Source organism: Fundulus heteroclitus, chromosome 1, assembly GCF_011125445.2.
Source record: "Fundulus heteroclitus isolate FHET01 chromosome 1, MU-UCD_Fhet_4.1, whole genome shotgun sequence".
In the NCBI taxonomy this organism is placed as follows: domain Eukaryota; kingdom Metazoa; phylum Chordata; class Actinopteri; order Cyprinodontiformes; family Fundulidae; genus Fundulus; species Fundulus heteroclitus.
Window position 1 is genome coordinate 13845862 of NC_046361.1, and position 19645 is coordinate 13865506.

At 43.1% G+C, this 19645-nt stretch overlaps 1 protein-coding gene across 1 annotated transcript; it reads left to right on the top strand.

Annotated features, from left to right (window-relative positions):
* Window positions 1–1653: 1653 nt before the first annotated feature.
* On the top strand, window positions 1654–17580 carry LOC105936432 (transketolase). Its single transcript, XM_012877294.3, has 14 exons — window positions 1654–1957; window positions 3429–3546; window positions 3745–3858; window positions 5846–5943; window positions 8232–8423; window positions 10089–10207; window positions 10845–11041; window positions 11163–11327; window positions 11897–12053; window positions 12506–12636; window positions 12732–12815; window positions 14479–14572; window positions 14681–14803; window positions 17022–17580. Exons 1-14 carry the CDS (start codon window positions 1851–1853, stop codon window positions 17207–17209), a joined length of 1887 nt encoding a protein of 628 aa, XP_012732748.2. The 5' UTR covers window positions 1654–1850; the 3' UTR covers window positions 17210–17580.
* The last annotated feature ends 2065 nt before the right edge of the window (window positions 17581–19645 follow it).

The following is a 19645-nucleotide window of genomic DNA, read 5'->3' on the forward strand; positions in this document are numbered from 1 at the left end:
CACAGCGGTAGATCCTTTAACTATGACAATCTTATAACTAAAATGCCCTTTTATTTACGTTTGCCTTTTTCAGCTGTCAAATGAAGACCATTTAAGTGCACTTTATAGTTGAAGCTTATGTTTAAGACGATTGCTGCAGAAGATGTCTTTGCCTCAAAATGCAGAATTTTGCAAAATGGGTGTTAAAGGTGTCTGCTAAACGCCTTCACAGAATAAGCTATAAGAAAGATTAGTGTGTCCTTCGTTGACAAACAGCTGCATCCTTGGTGCACAAGTGAGCATCATCGCAGATCCTTCCTCCAAGACTTTATAAACATCTCTGCTCTCAACAAACTTGTGTTTACATCCCTTCTGTTTTTTTCTTTTTCATTTGTTGTAAATATTCTTGTTTTTATGCACAAATATACATGCATGTGTTTTAGACTCTTTTTTTTTTTTTTTTACTCACCCTACACAGTTAAACATTTGTTTTAATCTGAGTACGCTATTTTTAATAACTACAGTATACCAGTATGGTATAAATTTGCTCTTTGTTTATAGTTTCTTTATCTCACTTTCTGTTTTGATTTTTTTTTTTCTTTTTACCTCTAAGAATCTGCATGCCTCCATTTGCCTTTCACTTCGCTGCTGGTATGCCTGAATTTCCCCACTGAAGGACAACAGAGAATATTTTTTATTCTAAACATGTGTCTAAATGACCTTCTCAACATGTGGATAATAGAAAGCTGTAAGATTTACCCTCTTTGGAAGAACCTTACATGGTTTATAAATATGGTTAAACATCATGTAAGAGTTTTCTAGTATGCCAAATAACTCAAATTTAGGTTATTGCCCTAATGTGTTTCGGTGTTCATTGGGTGGGGAGCATGCATTGTTGTGTGACTCCGTGATGGACTGGTGACCTGTCCACGGTGTATCCTGTCTTTTGGCCATTGATCACTGGAGATAAGGACCAGCTTCCCTGCAAATATTGGTTAAATGAGAGGATATATCCACGCTTCTACACCTGTAATATCCCATCGATAGGGTGTTCAAAGATTAAGATGGAAGGAAATACAACTTAAAACTGATACGTCTCCTTTTCAGTCCACATCAAGTTTGACCATCTATTCTCTTTCTTATATATATTTTATTTTTGAATCAATTTATGAATAGACAACCATATGTTTACATTTGTTTATTCTGCGTGAAACCTTAATCTAGAGCAGGGGTCACCCACCTTTTTCAAACTGAGAGCCCTTGGGTCACACGAAGGGCTACCGACACTGACCGTTGCACTAGAAGAGGCAGGACTCACCAATAAACCAATTTGCAATGCTGCTTTTGTTTTGTTTTTGTATTTTTTTTTCATCAAAATATAAAGACATTTTAAATGCAGCTCACTTGAGGGTTGTGCTAGTTTTAGAGCAGGTTTTAGGGCACCACATATGGTCCTTGGGGGCTACCTGGTGCCCGCGGGCCCCATGTTGGTGACCCCTGATCTAGAAGTTTACTTCTTTACCTTCTGACAAGAGCTTGACTGTCTGGGTGCGATTTCAGCCAGCACCCATTTTCAGAGTTTGGACAAGCTACAGACCCAGATGAGCCATATTCATTGGCTTTGCTCACAAACACACCCCTCCCTCACTCCCTCCCTCCCTCACACCTTCTCCCTGACTCCCTCACGCTGCACAGCGCTGCCTCCCTTTAACCCCTGCCATCGTCCTCTGCGCACACATCTTCTATTTTTTATTCTCCTGAACATCGGACCGGCAGCTTTTAACTCTTTCCAGACTTTCATCCCCGCTTGTGTGTTGCAGCTCTTCCTCTGCTTTTTTTGTGTTGGTTTTCTTCTTTACCGCGTCGGACAGATGGAGGACTACCACAAACCGGACCAGCAGACGCTGCAGGCGCTCCGGAACATCGCCGCCCGGCTCCGGATCAACTCCATCAAGGCGACGACCGCAGCAGGCAGCGGGTGAGATAAGAAGGCGGGGAGGTTACACGGAGACCGCTGATACGAGCTGTGCATTGAATTGATATCACTTTATGGGGGGACTTGCTGCCAAAGGCATCGCGTTTAATGTCGGAAATGTTATTTCCAAACGAAATGAGGTGAAGGGCGTAAAGAAATCGCACTGTAGCGTACATCTAGTGGTTTCATGCAGTTTCATGTTCAAAATTCATGCAGCTGGTGTTGGTTTTTAAATGTTGTAAGGGTATTTTGTGCATAAAAACTTAGTGCGAGTCTCTTTCATCCTTGCGTAAAAGTGGCTGTCAGCAGTTGTGCGCAATTTGGCAAACAAAAACAGAAGATGCAATGAAACAGAAATGATTTCCTTTGGGTTTTGGATGATATCAGAAAATGCTTCTTTAGTGAGATAAATTATTTATTCAACTAAGTTCCTCGTCGTATTTGAAGAGCTCTTCGAGCAAGCTCCAGGTGATTTACCATACGGGATGGACTTGGAGGATTGGCCACCCGCTGCAGGTGCAACATCCGTGTGTGTGTCTCTTAACATCCGCACATACTTGATTGATCAGTGGAAGAGGTCGTGCAGAACAGAGCATGTATGCACATATTTATCTGCTGCGCTGAAGCTGCAGCCAAAGGCCTGTGGTGAACGCGCTCTGCAGCCGCGCCTGCGCGTCCCGGGGCAAGATGCGGACTGGAGTCTGGAAATGAACACCAAGAGCACGTCCGGTTTGAGATTTCAAACTAAAACCCGAACTGACTGCTTCTTTCCTTCCTCGAATTTCTGATAACATGGTATTTTTAAAATGTCCTTTAAGTGCTTTACTGGAGGAGTATTGGCGGGAGGTATAGGGGTCGGGATGCTACACGGAAGAAAAATAAATAACTTGGTCCTTTCAAGTAGCTGCTTTAAGGTTGATAGCACAAAATTTCAATTCCAATTTCAGCTTGCAGAATTAAAGCCAGTATTGCACCTGATGTTTCATCATCTGTTTGTTTTTTGTTTTTCTTGTTTTAATTTTTACTTTTTAAAGATAATTTTTGTTTCAGGACAGTAAGGTGGAAAATGCCTGCTCTGAGTTCTAAGTAAGGTTACTGGGATGTTTTGCAAACAAATAAAAAGTACCCTACACTTTTTGCTGAATTATCATAGTTTTAACATGTCCTGCCATGTGTGCACGCACGAGTAACTAAAAGAAACTGACGTCTCTCCGTGCATTTTCATTTGCGGGTGTGACTTTTGGACTCGGCTGCCGTATTTGTCCAAAAATGTCAGTCGTGTGTTGTTGCTGCACGTTCTGACAACAGGTTCTCTAGAAAGAAACAATCTTGACTAAAGCTTCTTCTTGCTTCATTGCAAATCATTTTAATCTCCATGTCTGCATCTCTACGGAACATGTTTGCAAGTTTAAATTGAAATACAGTTATCTCCCTGGTAGAGCCAAATGTCTGATTTCTCTAACTGTCTTTGCAGCCATCCCACGTCATGCTGCAGCGTGGCAGAGATCATGTCCGTGCTCTTCTTTCACTCCATGAAATATCGACCCGAAGACCCCCGTAACCCCAACAATGATCGGTTCATCCTCTCCAAGGTGAAACCAGCACACCCATCTGGGTGCTGGCTTATCATATATATATATATATATATATATATATATATATATATATATATATATATATATATATATATATATATATATATATTGCTTTGTTTTATATCTATATATTGCTTTGTTTTATATCTAGTTTGGCCAGAGTATTTCGACATCTGACCTTTGTCTCTCCACCAGGGCCATGCAGCTCCTGTGCTGTATGCCGTCTGGGCAGAGGTCGGCTACCTGAAGGAGAATGAGCTTCTTAATCTCCGTAAAGTCGACTCCATCCTGGAAGGACACCCCGTGCCGGTGAGGTGACACAGAGTCCTGCAGGAAGGAAGAACCCATCCAAATAAACCAACATATTTAGTTAACTCTGATGCAGGAAATCAAACTGTTCTACTAATCACCTATAAAAGCAAAACAGGTTTTAGTTTTGCTACCTCATTTAGTAAAAAAAACCAAAAACACAACATGTTTTTTTTTTTGCCTCTGTGAAGCTGTGCAGCTCGGTTTTTCTCATTCAACTAGCAGCAATGCTTGTGACAGCCTTTTGGGAGAAATCCTTTCAAAAAAGTGAATGTTCTTTGGCACAAAGCAATCCCAACAAAGGTTAAAGAAAGTAAAAAAATAAAATCCATTCTCCTCTTGATTTTTTTTCCGTCAAGATGCTGATAAGTTTGACATCTCCTTGCAATCATCTGTTAGACTTAGACTTAGACTTAGGGACTTAGATAACTTTATTGTCATTTTGCATGCACAAAGTGCGTACAGAACAAAATTTCGTTGGCATACAGCTTGAAAAAAAATCACAGTTAATTGCAGCAATTAACTGTGATTTTTGTATGTTGTTGTATGTTGTTTAAAAATTCTTGCATAGAAATGAACATACAGCGCCCTCCTGCAGTTTTGTTTCATTAGTTTTTATTTGTTTTACAGACCTAAATGTTTTTAAATTATATGAAAAAAAAGTTTTGGAATACAAAATGCAGTTTTCAAATGGTAATTTAATTTATGAAGGGGAACAAATATCCACACCAGCTTGGCTCTGGGTGAATAGTATTTGGCGCTTAAACATAATGAGTAGTTGTGTTAAATCCTTGCTGCCAATGATGGAAAACAAGCATTTTTTATGTCAGGCAATGAGCCTTTTTATTTATTTATTTTATTCACCGTGGAGAACTTTTTTAAACAAAGGACTATATGTTGAATTTCACACCACAGCATCACGATAAGATCTAAATGCAGACATTGATTTGTTCACTCCAAGGCTTTTCTTGTTGAATAACCTGAGTAAGCTCGAGCTCAAGATCATGACGTGAGAGTCTGGATTTACTGATAGAGAGCAAAACTTATGATTCCATCAATTGTGGCGAGCCGCCCAGGTCTTGAAGCAGCAAAGCAGCCGCAGATCCTTACCTGTATCATGTTGGACTCTGGTTCTTTTTTTTCTGAAATGCTGTTGTTTTTACCCCAGATGTAACGGGTGCTACACCTTCCAGTTCAATTCAATTTATATGGCGCCAATTCATGATGCATGTCCTCTCAAGGCACTTTCTAAAGTCAAATTCAATCAGATTATACAGATTAGTCAAAAAATTTCCTCTCTAAGGAAACCCAGCAGATTGCATCATGTCTTTAAAGTGCGTAGAGCCACAGGGAGAGTCGTCTGCATTGTCCATGGCTTTGCAGCAATCCCTCATACTGAGCATGCATGAAGCAACAGTGGAAAGAAAACTCCCCTTTATCAGGAAGGAAAAAGCTCAGCAGAAGTTGTATTTCGTCAGTTCCCTGAATATTTTCCATGAACTCTTGGGACCCATTAAGCTGTTTTTCAGAAATGGTTTGAATAGCTTCTAATCATTATTTGAAAACTGCTTTTTAACATTTACTCCAATCATATTTGTCTGGTGTTAATATTTGTTTGATGATCTGAAATATTTAGTTGTGACAAGAAAAGAGAAAAACAGAAGAAATTTGTTTGGTTCCAGCTTGTTTTTCGCAGTACTGTATTTCCTCTGGTAACCTGCTGCAGACAGAAACACAGCAACAAAGCTCTTTCTGTGTGGGAAGCAACGTTTTTGCTCCGCTGCAGTCATTGTCAGCGCTGTTTACATCAAGCCCAGACACCACGGCACTAAAACCCATCCACAGCATAGACTGGACCTCTGTTTCATGTTCTTGTCCACTTGGAAAGGACAAAAGAGTCCATCCTGTGACTGTCACACTGAGCTCAGACTCTGGTACCCTCCAAGGTGTAAATAATCGTTGTGTTTGTCTTCGCTCTCGCCAACAGAAGCAGCAGTTTGTGGATGTGGCCACTGGGTCTCTGGGTCAGGGTCTGGGAGCCGCCTGTGGAATGGCCTACACCGGAAAATACTTTGACAAGGCCAGGTAACATCCACAGAAACACATGCACAGAACAAGGTCATCCTCAGATTATTAACATTTAAACTCCCCTCTGAGGCTAAATAGCGACCGGTTGATGCTTCTCTCATCTCTATGCTGGATTATGGTGACATCTTATACACGCATGGTTCTCTTAAATGTTTTCATTCACTGGATATCTTGGAGCTTAAAGATTCATAACAGGTTTAAAAGGTTTTACACACCACTGTGTGTTGTACTCACGGGTTGGTGGAACAGCCTTGGTCATGCCTTGACGCCATTATTGGCATACTTTAATTCATAAGGCCATATTTGTGCGACTCCCTTCCAATTTGTTCACCTACATGAATGGAAAAGTCAGTGGAGGTTACTGTCTTTGAGAGCTTAGTTTTACCTTCTGTGCCGAGGCTCCAGACTGAACTTGGAAAGAAATCTTTTCAGTTTCCGGCTCCATCTTCACTGAACCGGTTACAGAAAAACTCGGACTTAAAAGCGCTGCTGTCGCTCAATGCTTTCAAGGCTGCTCCTAAAGATCTTGAAAGGGAGTGTTGTGTTATAATCAAACATTTATGTATTTCAGAGGGTTATTGTTGGGTTATGTGTCTGTAAGACATTTGGGATAACGCTTTGATTCAGAGATGCCTTTTTATAATTACTTTATGGAAAACAAAGCACATCTAGATTAATATCGTATGTCGACATGCAGCCTAATAATACCAATATTTCAGTTTTGGTCCATGTCGACCAGTCCTACTGCAGATGGGGTATTCCGACCTGGTAGATTTGCATCAAAGGTGCCCTGACAGGCCTGAGTGTGGTGGGTCAGACCCGCCAGAGCAGAACGTTCATCTGGTCCACCTTTAGATGCTAAACCGGAGAGGTTCAAGTGGTAAAATGTAGTACTCGTCATTAAACTGTTGATCTTGAAAGCTGAAGTTCTAATTTACTTTAATGGATTTGCTACCGTTTGAATGTGGATCATTCTCTATTGCGTGTAACAAGCCCACAGTGCAGTTTATTCAAACACTTACTCAGCTGGTTGGTAACTGCTGTGGACCCACGTGTCTCTCCTTTGTTCTGCTGCCATCTAGAAAGAACCGCGTGGATTTCTATCCAACGTCCGGTTTGACATCGACAATAGGCAGCCATCGCTTTATGAGATCAACAGGGACAAAACGCATGCCGTTCACGCACACATGCTGAAGTCTCAGCTGTAGGAACAGGCTGAATAATTTCACTTGGAGCAGAACTGAAGGAGGTCGGCCTCCTGTACGCAGCGGCAGATGAAGCGGGCGTTACAGGAATGCTGGCAGAGCCTGATGGCCCTTCGTGTCGCGCTCTGCCTTCTGTGTGCACTCGATTGTTTCTGCTCTAATAAGCTCTCACGCGAAAACACAGTAGCTCCACCATCATCGCTCTGCCTCACCCATGTGCCGCGTGTCCTCTCCAAAAAAAAAACAAAAAAAAAACAAACAGGAAAGTCCCCACACTGTTTTTCAGCTATACGCAGAGATACATGTTTGTATTTTATTGCGAGCGTGTTCTTGTGTTTATATATGACTGAAGGTGAAACAGATCAAGAGATGAATATGTTTGCAAGGTACTGGCTCACTGAAGGGTTGGACAAAAGCGTCATTCTTCATCGCCTTATCTGTTTTGAGTGCGATTATGTGGGGAACTCAACTCGGAAACATCCCCACAGGCTGAGGTTGGGTTATTTTGCAAGAAGAGTTTTCCCCTTGTCTTACTCTGTTATTCCTGATCCCAGACCCTACGAGCAATTTGTTTTCTTTCCCAGGCGTAGGTTGGAGGCGTGCAGAGTGCATCCTTAAATCATTAAGCTTGTTTGGAACCTGCGCATTTGAATAGGCAATGGACTGAAAGAAATGTGCTTTTAAAGCCTGAAGCACCAAAACCGGTATTTATTTTAGTGGTTTCTGCAGCTGAGCTTTGAGTTAGAGAGGTGATTTCTGCCGTTCTCTATTTTCTGCCAGCTCTCTCATTCTTCCTTCAGTTTCTCTCTGGCAGTCCTCTCCCCTCTTTTCACTCGTCCTCCATATTTCAGCCCACCGGTGCCGCATGCTATTCTTCTCGGAGCTCATTGCTGGAATGCGTTTATGCTGCATGTCTCAGCTAGTTTTCAAACGACGACGTTCAGACAGGAGATCTGTCAGAAGACATTACGGCACAGAAACAGCCACTGAGAGGGGAATGATGGGGGGGAGGAGGATTACAGAAGCGAAAGTGGTGACAATGTTTCTGTCTATTTACAAACCATCTCTCCCTGTACGTAGCTATCGGGTGTTCTGCCTGCTGGGCGATGGAGAGCTGTCAGAGGGTGCGGTGTGGGAAGCCATGGCCTTCGCCTCCTACTATCAGCTGGACAACCTGGTGGCCATATTGGACATTAACCGGCTGGGCCAGAGCGACCCGACCCCGCTGCAGCACCATGTGGAGAAGTATCAGCGACGCTGTGAGGCCTTTGGGTGAGCAGAGGGTGAAGTCTCATCTATTTGTAGTGCAAAGCAACCAGGAGGAGCAGAATATCAGGAAAATATGCGGTAATATTGGTGAAGGCCTTAATAAGGATTAGACCTGGCCACTGAAAAACTGGGAGAATACATTCAGATGAGACCATGGCAAACACAATGTTAGGAGGAGGAGTGGCACGGTTACCTGACTCCGCCAGATAGATTTGCTCCGCATATCCATCTGGAAACCTTACCTGACTCCGCCAGATAGATTTGCTCCGCATATCCATCTGGAAACCTTCCGTTGAAGTAATTTTGGGAAGGGGCGAAAATACTGGTTAGCTGATTGGCCTATGTTGGTGATAGACGGGCCAAATAAACCAATCAGATTCGTCGTCGCTCTGTTACGAGCGACGACGAAAACACAACCACAAGCCAAGCTACTCTTGCTGCTGCAGGTAAAGGCTCGTTAGCTCAGCAGAGAAATACTCTGTAATTCTGATAAAATTTGCTCGATAGCCGCGCTAACGCTAGTTTCATCGGCTGAAGCCGCCATGTTCTTTAGACTGAACTGTCGTGCTTCTCGTTGCGTCACACCTCAACGCGCCTCAAAGCCAACGCTGATTGGACGTTCGTTTCGTGAACGGCTCCAAATTTTCTTTAACGGAGGGTAGCCAGACTGATCTGCGAGTGAAACCTTGAAACCTCGCGAGATCAGGATGGTCTCACGAGGCTAGTGGCACGGCGCATCATCCCAAACGTTGGCATAAATGGAGACAGCCCAGGAAACTCTCAGGGGGTTTCAGAGAGAGAAATAAGTCTTGTTTGATGGCCCAGTCAGTCCAGCCTGAAACGGACCAAAGATCAGAGAGGATAGAGGAGGCTTTCAAGGTTTAGAGACAGTTCTTGTTGAAGACTGGGTCAAAAACACAGCCGAACTATAATGTGACCGGGGCTGACTTCCACATGTCAAAACATTTTTCTGCTGTGTGGAAAAATAACCCATGAGAAACAACCTTTCCCACCGTTATCGAGTTTATAGTACAACAAAAGATAACAACACAAACCCCCCATGTAGAAAGCATAGCAGAGGCTTCAGGAAAACAGTCTGGACCTAAACCTGTCATCTCTTAAAACATAGAAATGTTACAGTATCAGTATTTTATTATACAACGAAATGTTCCATCACAAACTTATCACTTAACATTTAGCAATAAATATGAAGTCTTGACTTGACAGTAAATATAAGTATAAGTAATATATTTACTATAAGTAAGATATTTACTGTAAAATCAACCTAAATCATTCTCATTTCTCACCTGGGATGGAAGTAACATTCCCTATAAACAATCAGTCCTCTCCATCAACAATGTCTTAGTCTCGTTTTCTCCTTTCAAACCTAGAGGACCGATCTGGAACTACTTTGGTTCAGAGTGTAGCCTGTCTTTACTTCCTGGTTCCTGAGCCAATCATAAGTGAGTTCCCAGGGTTCTCAAAATAGAACACAGCATTTGGTATTTTATCTTGGCTAAAAGAGCAGCAGCCTGCAAACATGGAAGCCAGTAAGAGAAGCAGACCAGAACTGGAACATCTCAACAGCCCCGTCAGAAACGCATATATGAAAATGTTCACTTATTTTCCCCAACATAATGAGTAAGTTTATCTTCTCCGTTTGTCCAGCTGGCATTCCATCATCGTGGACGGTCACAGCGTGGAGGAGCTGTGTAAGGTGCTGAGTCAACCCCGCCATCAGCCTTTCGCCATCATAGCCAAGACCATCAAGGGCAAGGGCATCCCAGGTACAACGACCAGCCGAGGTTAAACAGCAGTGAAGAGGACGATTACAATCTGAACACTGAATAAGTGAAATGATGAGGGACAAAAAATGACCTGGCTAAAAAGGTGCAAGCTAGCTCCAATGTGGTTGGACCTGCCATCAGTGGACCGAGGCTCCAAATGGCCTTAATCCAGACCGCCGTGTGCTGCTTTAGCTGCAGCAGCTCAATAATCCTTCAGAATGTGGAAGATACACTCCCAGCAGCCGCCCATTGTGCTTATGTCGTCAGAGCGAAAGCGGCACAGAGACACTTGTTTTAACAGCGTGGTGAGCTTTTAGGAGCTTTGTTTATGCCTAAGAAAGCCGAAAGCCTTCTGACCCCTTATTTTAACCCCGAACATTTTGACTCACTTGTTGGGGCTTTGTGAAGCGGAAATTTGTTATCATTCTGACATCTGGGCAGGCTTATTCCGGTCTCCCCGTGGATAAATGTAAAGATGATAAGTTTATGCCAAAGATTAGACGGGGTTTTGGTTTCAGCGTCTGCATGAAGGCATCCTTAGAATCAGCCTACGTACACATCTGATCCCTGGAGGCTAAACACTCCAGGACAGTCCATTTATAGAAAAAAAAAATCACCGTGTTTTTGTGTCTGTCAGCGGCTGAGGACAAGATGGGCTGGCACGGAAAGCCTCTGCCCAAAGACATGTCGGAGAGCGTGATCAGGGAGCTTCAGAGCCGCATCACCAGCTGCAACAAGCGCCTCTACCCCGCTCCGCCCAACGAGGACGCATCGTCCGTCAGCCTCCGCAACATCCGCATGCCCAGCGCGCCCAACTACAAACCCGGAGACAAGGTGAGATCGGCGAAGATAACCGTGTCACATTTTCCTCGTCGAATACAATGACCGGATCCGTTTCTGAGCTTTTTTCCGTGCGGCTGAGGCATCACCAACCGGTCCACGCGTGTTTCTCCAGATTGCGACAAGAAAGGCTTACGGCGTGGCCCTGGCCAAACTGGGCCGCTACAACGAACGGGTGGTCGTCCTCGATGGAGACACTAAGAACTCCACCTTCTCCGAGCTCTTCAGAAATGAGCACCCCAACCGCTACGTGGAGTGCTACATTGCAGAGCAGAACATGGTAAGAAATGCTGAGCACTTTTGGAGAACCAAGCCAAAACATTGTGGTGGTGGTAGAAATTTTACATCAATAGTACATTAGGAAACATCCCCACCGTGAACCATTGTTCTCAGTGAATTTGGTCGGTACATCATTGGGGCTCAGGCTGATGCACTCATGCATCTTAATCGGTTAAAATTTAAAGAAATGAAGAGAAAGGACGCAGCAATTTGTTTTTGTCAGGACAAAAAGTCCAAAACATAGTTGTCATAACTATAGGTAACTGTAATAAAAGAGTGACATGTGGTTAGAATTTGGACGATTATTTTCCAGAAGACCAACCCTAACTATTCCTGTAATTTAGAAAAGTTATTTATAAAGAATTGTGACGTGCTTTAAGACTTTTGCATGGTTCAGTAAACCGTTTATTACACGCCACGAACTTCACCTCCACTTTGCTCTCATGCAGTTCTTTGTGCTGCTCGATCACACAACATCCCAATAAAACCGTCTGGACGTGACACCTCATGCCCACTGCTGCTGTCTCTCCCCCCCCCCCCCCCCCCCCCCCCCCCCCACCTCTCATCCAGGTGAGCGTGGCGGTCGGCTGTGCTGTCCGGGACCGCAACGTGGCGTTCGCCAGCACCTTCGCCACATTCTTCACCCGAGCCTACGACCAGCTCCGCATGGCCGCCATCTCCGAGAGCAACATCAACCTCTGTGGCTCCCACTGTGGCGTTTCCATCGGTCAGTCGCTCCCCTGCTGTCGGCTTTTCTTGCACTTTATAACATTCCAACCATTCTTCTGGCTTCTATGTCTTGTCTAACAAAACTGGCTCACCGGCTGTTATATAATGGGAATAACGGCAGGTTTACAATCCTGTTCGCAGATTTGTTCACCAGGTGGAGCTGTTCAGACTGATATACAGACAGGGCTTTTCAAAAGTATTCACACCCTGTGAACCTTTTCATTTCATTACACTACAACCACCAAGCCTCAATGGCTTTTTTTTGGGTTGCTTAATTATAAAGTGGAAAGAAATATGACACCTGGTTTTCAACATCCTCTTCCTCCATCCGGCCGTCTTCTTCTTCACCCCATCAGTCACGCCCTGTGATGATTTCTTCTTCTCCAGCTGCAGTGAAAGTTTACCTGACTCTTTTTATTTATTTTTACTTCTTGTTGAATGTATGGTTAGGTGAAGACGGTCCCTCTCAGATGGGCCTGGAGGACCTGGCCATGTTTAGAGCCATTCCCAATTCGACCATCTTCTACCCAAGCGACGGGGTCTCCACGGAGAAGGCTGTGGAGCTTGCTGCCGTCACTAAGGTACCCAGATCTGACTTTTAATGAGTAGCAATGTGTATCTTTTTTAAATGTAGCGTTGCATGTAAAGGCGACTTCTGTTTGTTTTTTTTTTCCAGGGTTTGTGCTTCATCCGAACAAGTCGCCCAGAAAACAACATTATTTACAACTGCAATGAAGACTTCCATGTTGGTCAGGCTAAGGTCCGTAACAGAACTCCCTTCCTTCCTAATCCTGTTTTCCATTCGGTTTACATACACACTGTGTAAAACACAGAACCAGCCATTAGTTTCACATGATCTAGCACTGAATGTGACTAAATGTGTCCTCGTTTAGGTCAGTTAGGAATACCAAAATTATTTGTATTTGCTTAATGACAGAATAATTAGACAGGAACTATTTGTATCTCTTTCTTTAATTTCAGAGGTTTGTGTACATTTACAATCTGTGAAAAGCCACCTGATGATGTATTACCTTAGTAAGCTCCTTAATTCACAATGTTTGAGGTAAACGCAGATACCTGAGGATGTATTTTTAAAGCAAGGTGTCAGAAAGAGAGTTGTGGACTTTCACAGGTCTGATTTACCTTCGGTAAACTTTCCAGGTGTCTGAAGCTTTAAATAATACGCCCATGGATAAACGGCACTGAATGTCCAGCCTGTATACCATTCAGGAAGAAGACAAGCTCTGTGTCCACATTTTTTGGTGTGAACTGTGTGCATCAACCCCAGAACAAAAGCTAAAGACCTTGTGAAGATGCTGGATGAAGCTGGTTAGAGATCATCCACAATGAAAACTGATTTATACCGAGGGCCGCCAAAAAGCCCCTCAGAGAGGAAGAATCCACAGCTTCAAAGTAACTTTAAAAAGCCAGATTACAGTTTGCAAATGTGCCCAGGGACAAAGACGTTCATTTCTGGAGACATGTCTTTGTTCTGAATGAAACTAAAATGAAAGTCCTTCATATAATGACCCCCCCCCCCCCTACACACACACACACACACACACACACACACACACCCTCTCCTGCCCAATTTTCACTAATCTCTGCAAAGTTGTCCTGTCAATGAGGGGAGGAAGAGATGATGAGAAGTCAGTGATGAGTTCAGGCAGGAAGCTACAGCTTGGGCAAAAATGGGTTTTCCAAGTGAACTATGATGCTAATCCTACTGCTAAATTAGTTAATGCAACGTGGCCTAAGGACAACAAAGTCAACAAAGTGCTTTGGAGCGGCCGCAGAAAGCCCTGATCTCAGTCCTGTAGAGAATGTGTGGACAGAACTGAAAAAATGGCCCACAAAGCTGCCTCAGACCACTAACATTTAAGCCAGGTCATACCGTCAGAAAGGCCGCTCCAAATGTCTGAAGGAGCTGGCCCACCTGCAGACGGTCCATGAACCATCAGTGCTGCAAATACCTGAACGTTCTGCTGGTGCATTGTTCCACCAGTCAGGACCACATGCCCTCCGTCTCTGCTGACATTCAGCGCTGACCTCATCGGCCGAGGAAGAGATGAGATACTTGGCTTGGAAGGTTAAATGCATCTAAACTCTTGATTATGAATAAAGGAGGTTTTAAAAAAAATAAATCTCAATATTCTGGCATTTGGCTAAGAGAAATATCTTGGTAATCTGAACTAAAAACAGGAAACATTTAGTCTAATTTAATGTTTGTAAATATCACGTTTCTGCTGAACAAATCACGACAAAATGTTATTTAAGGGCTCTCGGCATGAAACGAACGGATTACATTTGATCCAATTTGATACAATTTGTTTCATATTTATTCACTGCGTGATGAAAATAAAATCAGTCCTAAGCACTTTTTGATTGGTGGGATCATCTTTATGTTATATGCTCTCACTCAGGTTGTGTATAAAACCAATGATGATCATGTAACGGTGGTTGGAGCAGGAGTGACCCTCCACGAGGCTCTGGCTGCAGCGGAAATGCTGAAAAAAGGTAAGAAGCCACAGGGCGATAAACATGGGCAGAAACCTGCCAAAGGAGGAGGAATAAATACAACACACATGGTGTGATGAATGATCTTTTATTTTTACTCTTCATCAGAAAGAATCAACATTCGTGTGATTGACCCGTTCACCATCAAACCACTGGACTCCAAGACTATCATCGACAGCGGCAGGGCCACCAAAGGACGCATCGTCACAGTGGAAGACCACTACTATGAAGGTGAAACACGAGACACGTGCCTAAATACAACTTCCTGAATAAATAATAGGCAAAATTATTATGATTATTATGATTATTATGATTATTATGATTATTATTATTATTATTATTATTATTATTATTATTATTATTATTATTATTATCATAAAAATTTGCCTTGCAACTTCCAAACCTGGAATTCTATTTAAAAAAAAATCTGTATAATATTAAGGTTTTAACTTGCCTTGATTGACTGCTGTCATAATAAGATAAAATACCCTCATCTTAGAGCTGCAAATGATCTAATCTGATTCATTTAGTTCAATATCTGGTCAATCTCTTACATTTGTGCGCTGAAAATAGCCCAATTAAGCAAGGTTTACTGTTTAGTTGTTTGTTTTATTGCACATTTAAGTTATGTCAAAAAAACTCACTCATGGTGGTTTTTCATGGCCGCCATGTTCAGTTCAAATCAAAGAGTAATTTTTTTGGATCTTTGTGGTATTTGTTAATTAGTCTTGGTGTTTTTGCAGAGAACAAAGCGTAGGAAGGAGATAGTTGGTGTACGTGACTAAATTCTTGAGGATCGTCAGGATGAGGGGAAGAAACAGGGCTGTCAGAGTCTCTTAGTTTCAACTCTGGCCTTTGGGCTCTCGCTGGCCTACATACAGCTGCGGTCTGACAGAGGCAAGCTTCTAAAAACTGCTTTCGATCTCATTTTGTCTTCTTAGACTAAGCTGCTGTTCCTGTTGATGTGTTTCATTTGGATTTTATGTGACAGACCAACACAATATACCACATAACCGTTAAGTGGAGCCTGACTCATAGTTAGCTAAAATTACCCACGATGGACTATTTACTCATCAATAATGAACTGGCTTTTATTTCAGGGTATCAGAATGGAAAGGGTGAGGTGAATACACATGCGCTCCACGCTTCCATTACATCCAGCTTTATTTATATATAAAGCTCTTCATATTGCCAAAAGGACCAGTGTGCTGTACAGAATACATAAAACGGACAACTGGTGTCAAAAGCCAAAGCAAAGAGGCGAGTTTTAAAAACAGAGTGATGTGGCCTGACTGATGTTTCTGGAGCTGCCACAGCAACTCTTCAGATTTTTATTAGGGCTGAACGATTTTGTAAAATAATCTAATTGCGATTTTTTTTTCTTAATATTGTGATTTAATATGATTTTTTTTCCAGTTTAATACATCATGTGTTTTGAAATATATACAAACAACAAATCAATTTGTTTCCTCGCCATGTGCAGATTAGTTGCTAAAAGACCCAAACCATCTAAACTCGGAGCAGAAATGATTGTGTTCTGCCTACAATATATTTAAATCAAAATTGTAATTTTGACTTTTCTCCGCATTAACCACAAGCAACAAAAATGGCCTCTAAATAAAGATGTTTGTAAACAAGGACTATTTTAAATATGAACTTTTAATGTTTCTATTGATCAGAATATTACTCAAGAGAACAGCTTTGAATTTAATTGAACATCAATCCTTGTTGAACATAACACAAGCAAGTCTATGTATTAAACTGATTGACCTGTACTTAATGCTTTGTATGATTATATAAACTCTAAAACAAGTAAAAAAATTAGATTATCTCACTGCTGCAACCCTCTTCCCTTCCATGTGGAGCCAAACCCACTTCAAACATTTTACCAACACCTAATGGACGTGTCTAATTCCCTAATTGTTACATAGCCAATAACTGCAGACCTCTGCGATTTGGAAATTGCGTTTTTTTAAATCACGATTATATTGAAAATGCGATTAATTGTTCAGCCCTAATTTTTATTTCTAAAAGGCAAACCGCGTTGTGCTGCTCGATCACATAAAACTGATGTTTGTGGGGTTGTCATCACAAAGCGAGCAGCAGTTTGAGGGGTGTGAATACTTATGCGAGGTGCTCTTTGCTGGTTTACGTGGGTGTTACTGGAAACGATGATGCCTGGCAGACTGAAGCTTCTGCCTCTTTTTAAAGTCATTCACAGGGTTTGCTCAAGTATTAATAACATCTCTGAACAGGAACAATACACGCAAGGAGCCAAACCAGTTTTATTAATTTTTTTACTACGAGCACAGAGCCTTTATTAACCTTAAAAGTGGCTGACTGTGAGAAAGTCACAGGAAGGGGAGGTGCCACCCCTGTCACTCCACATCAGATCCAACAGGAAGCGATTCAGGCGATTCACTTTAAACCTCTGCTCTGCTCTCCACAGGTGGGCTCGGGGAGGCCGTGTGCTCGGCGGTGGTGAACGAGGCCGGCTTCACCGTACACCGCCTGGCGGTTTCCCAGGTGCCCCGCAGCGGCAAACCCCACGAGCTGCTGCGGGTCTTTGGCATCGACCGCGACGCCGTCGTCCAGGCGGTGCGCAAGATGCTCAGCAGCTCTGCCAACGCCAAGTAAGGACCGGGGGCCGAGGAGAGGCGGGGCGGCTGGAGCGACGTGGCAACCGGCGCTCCTGTGAACCTGCGATCACCATGGAAACAACAAACAAACCCACACCGGAGGACGGGGTGGGGCCCTCGGGGTCTCACCTGAGAGCAAACATAAGGTTCTGTCAGCAATCAGGTCCGCTGCAGACCTTTGACCCATCGGTGGGAGTCCGGCAAACGTCCCCCCCTCCTCTTCACTCACAGATATTCACTCCTTCACCCCGTAGCTCCCTTCTACCTCTACAATGGAAGTGCTGGTGCTGCTGCAGTGTTTCGGTAACAAGCGGTCCTGTGTTTTTATACTGTACATTGTGTCTGTGGAGCCGCTCCCCCCCCCCCCCCCCCCCCACTCCACGGGCTCAGCGTGTTTTCCCCTGACCGTTTCAAAGTTTTAAATCTGACGCTGGTTGGATCTGCTTCACACAAATAAAGGGATGGCTTCTTCACACTCCTGCTGTCTGGTGTTGTTCTTGTTGAAGCAGGGGGAGAAAGCGGCAGCAGAGGAAAGTTTAATAAAGCTTTTTTTATTTCATATTTTCTTTAGAAGAAAGAGAGAACGAGTTGGCAAGGGTAGGCCTAATTGATAGACTGACACTAAACGGTGCACGATTACATGCGTCATCATGATAGACGGTCTACACTGTTTTTACGGATAGAAGTATGCAAAAGCCCCCGTTACTATGATGCCCCCAAAATAAAATCCAGTCACAGTTGTGTTTTGGTTGTTTTGTTTTTTTTTACACAAAATCTAAAAATGCAGAGCATGTACGTATAACCAGTTCCTCTCAGTCAAGACTTGGCCATAGCCACTTGTCTTATGTCTCTTCCTGCGTCACACATCTAGAGCCTGAAATTTGTGTCATTCTTCTTCGCAAAGCAGTTCAAACCTAGTCAGGATGAATGGAAAGGAGTTCAGGGTTTCCTACAGATGGATTTAGAGCTGATACTGACTGGGCCGCTCTAACATGTGAATATTATTTTATCTTAACCATTACCATTGTAATTTAGGGTTGCTGTCCTGTCTGAGGAGCAGCCTCTGCTCCACAGGTTTCCTTTCATGATTGCTCTGTGTTCAGCTCCATCCATCTTCCCATCAGCTCTGACCAGCTTCCCTGTGTTCCTGTTGAGGAGCGCTCAGGCTGATGCTCAGTTTCAGTTTTCCTCCACACAAAGCATCTGCCTGTAGGCCAAATATGTTTCTTTCTCATCTAACCATAGCACCTTTTTTCCTGCATGTTTACTGTTTCTCCTGCGTGGCTCTTGGGGAAACTGCAGGAGTTCTTAAGGTTCAACAAGAGCTCCCTCCGCAGGGCCGGATTTGTTCAGCGCACAACTAATAACCTTCTCGTCAGCAGATTGGAGTGATGGACTGCACAGAGATCTGCGGGATGTTCGAAACGTGCTGAAATATTTTTCTGTAACCAAACTTCTCCTTGACTTCTCGGCTGTGTTCCTTGGTGTTACTGTAGTTGTTTTCCTCTAATAACCTCTAATAAATCACTGAGGTTTTCACAGAACAGCAGAATTTTTACTTGCACTTGATTTTATTTAGAGGTATTTAAGGAAAAACAACTGAATACAAACGTCTTGTCAAATCCTTTGAACACCCTGCTTTCTTTTCCTTCCCAAACTGAGACTTGGCCATGCGTTCTCACACCTTCGGCTGTTATTCAGCAGATAAGCTTAAAAGGTCTAAAAGACGAAGCTGGAAATAAAACGAGAAGAAGATGCAAAGATGCAGAAGTATGCTGACCAAACAACAACTGAGGCCATGCTGCGCGGGACCGGATTCAACCTCCACGCTGCCACGTCCGCTGTTAGTGTTACTACTAAAACCATCTGAAGTGGTAATACTGTGACAAGTTAACACTTCATTTCATAACTGGTTTAATAAAGATGCTTCTGGAAATTCGGGGATAAATTCCCATAAACACATTTCCAAACCTTGAGGAATGCCTTCCCAGAGGAACTGAGGCTCTAACAGCAGCGGAGTGGGGGCCAACATCATAATAAACACTACAGACCATTAAGAACAGGATGCCACTCGAGTTCATGTGTGTCAGAGCTTTGGCAATATAGTCTACTGTATATTGATAGTGAAAATCTGATTATTATGATTTTTGGCTTTAGAACTGATACCTAAAATGGCCTTTTAAAAAATCTGTACTAATAAAAGCATTTTAGTGTGCGCCACACTTTAGGCGGTCTGTTAAGAGCCCCGCTGACTGGCTGAGGTCTGCCTGAGCATAAAAGCTCAAAGCCGCTTTACCTCCTCTATAATTAATGCAAGTTAATAATTGAAAAGCGCGCTGAAAGATTTACGCAGGCTGCAGTTGGGACCCATGCATTCAAAAATATGTGTGCCTCATGAGTTGTTGGTTCATTTTAAACAAACTGTATGGTTTTA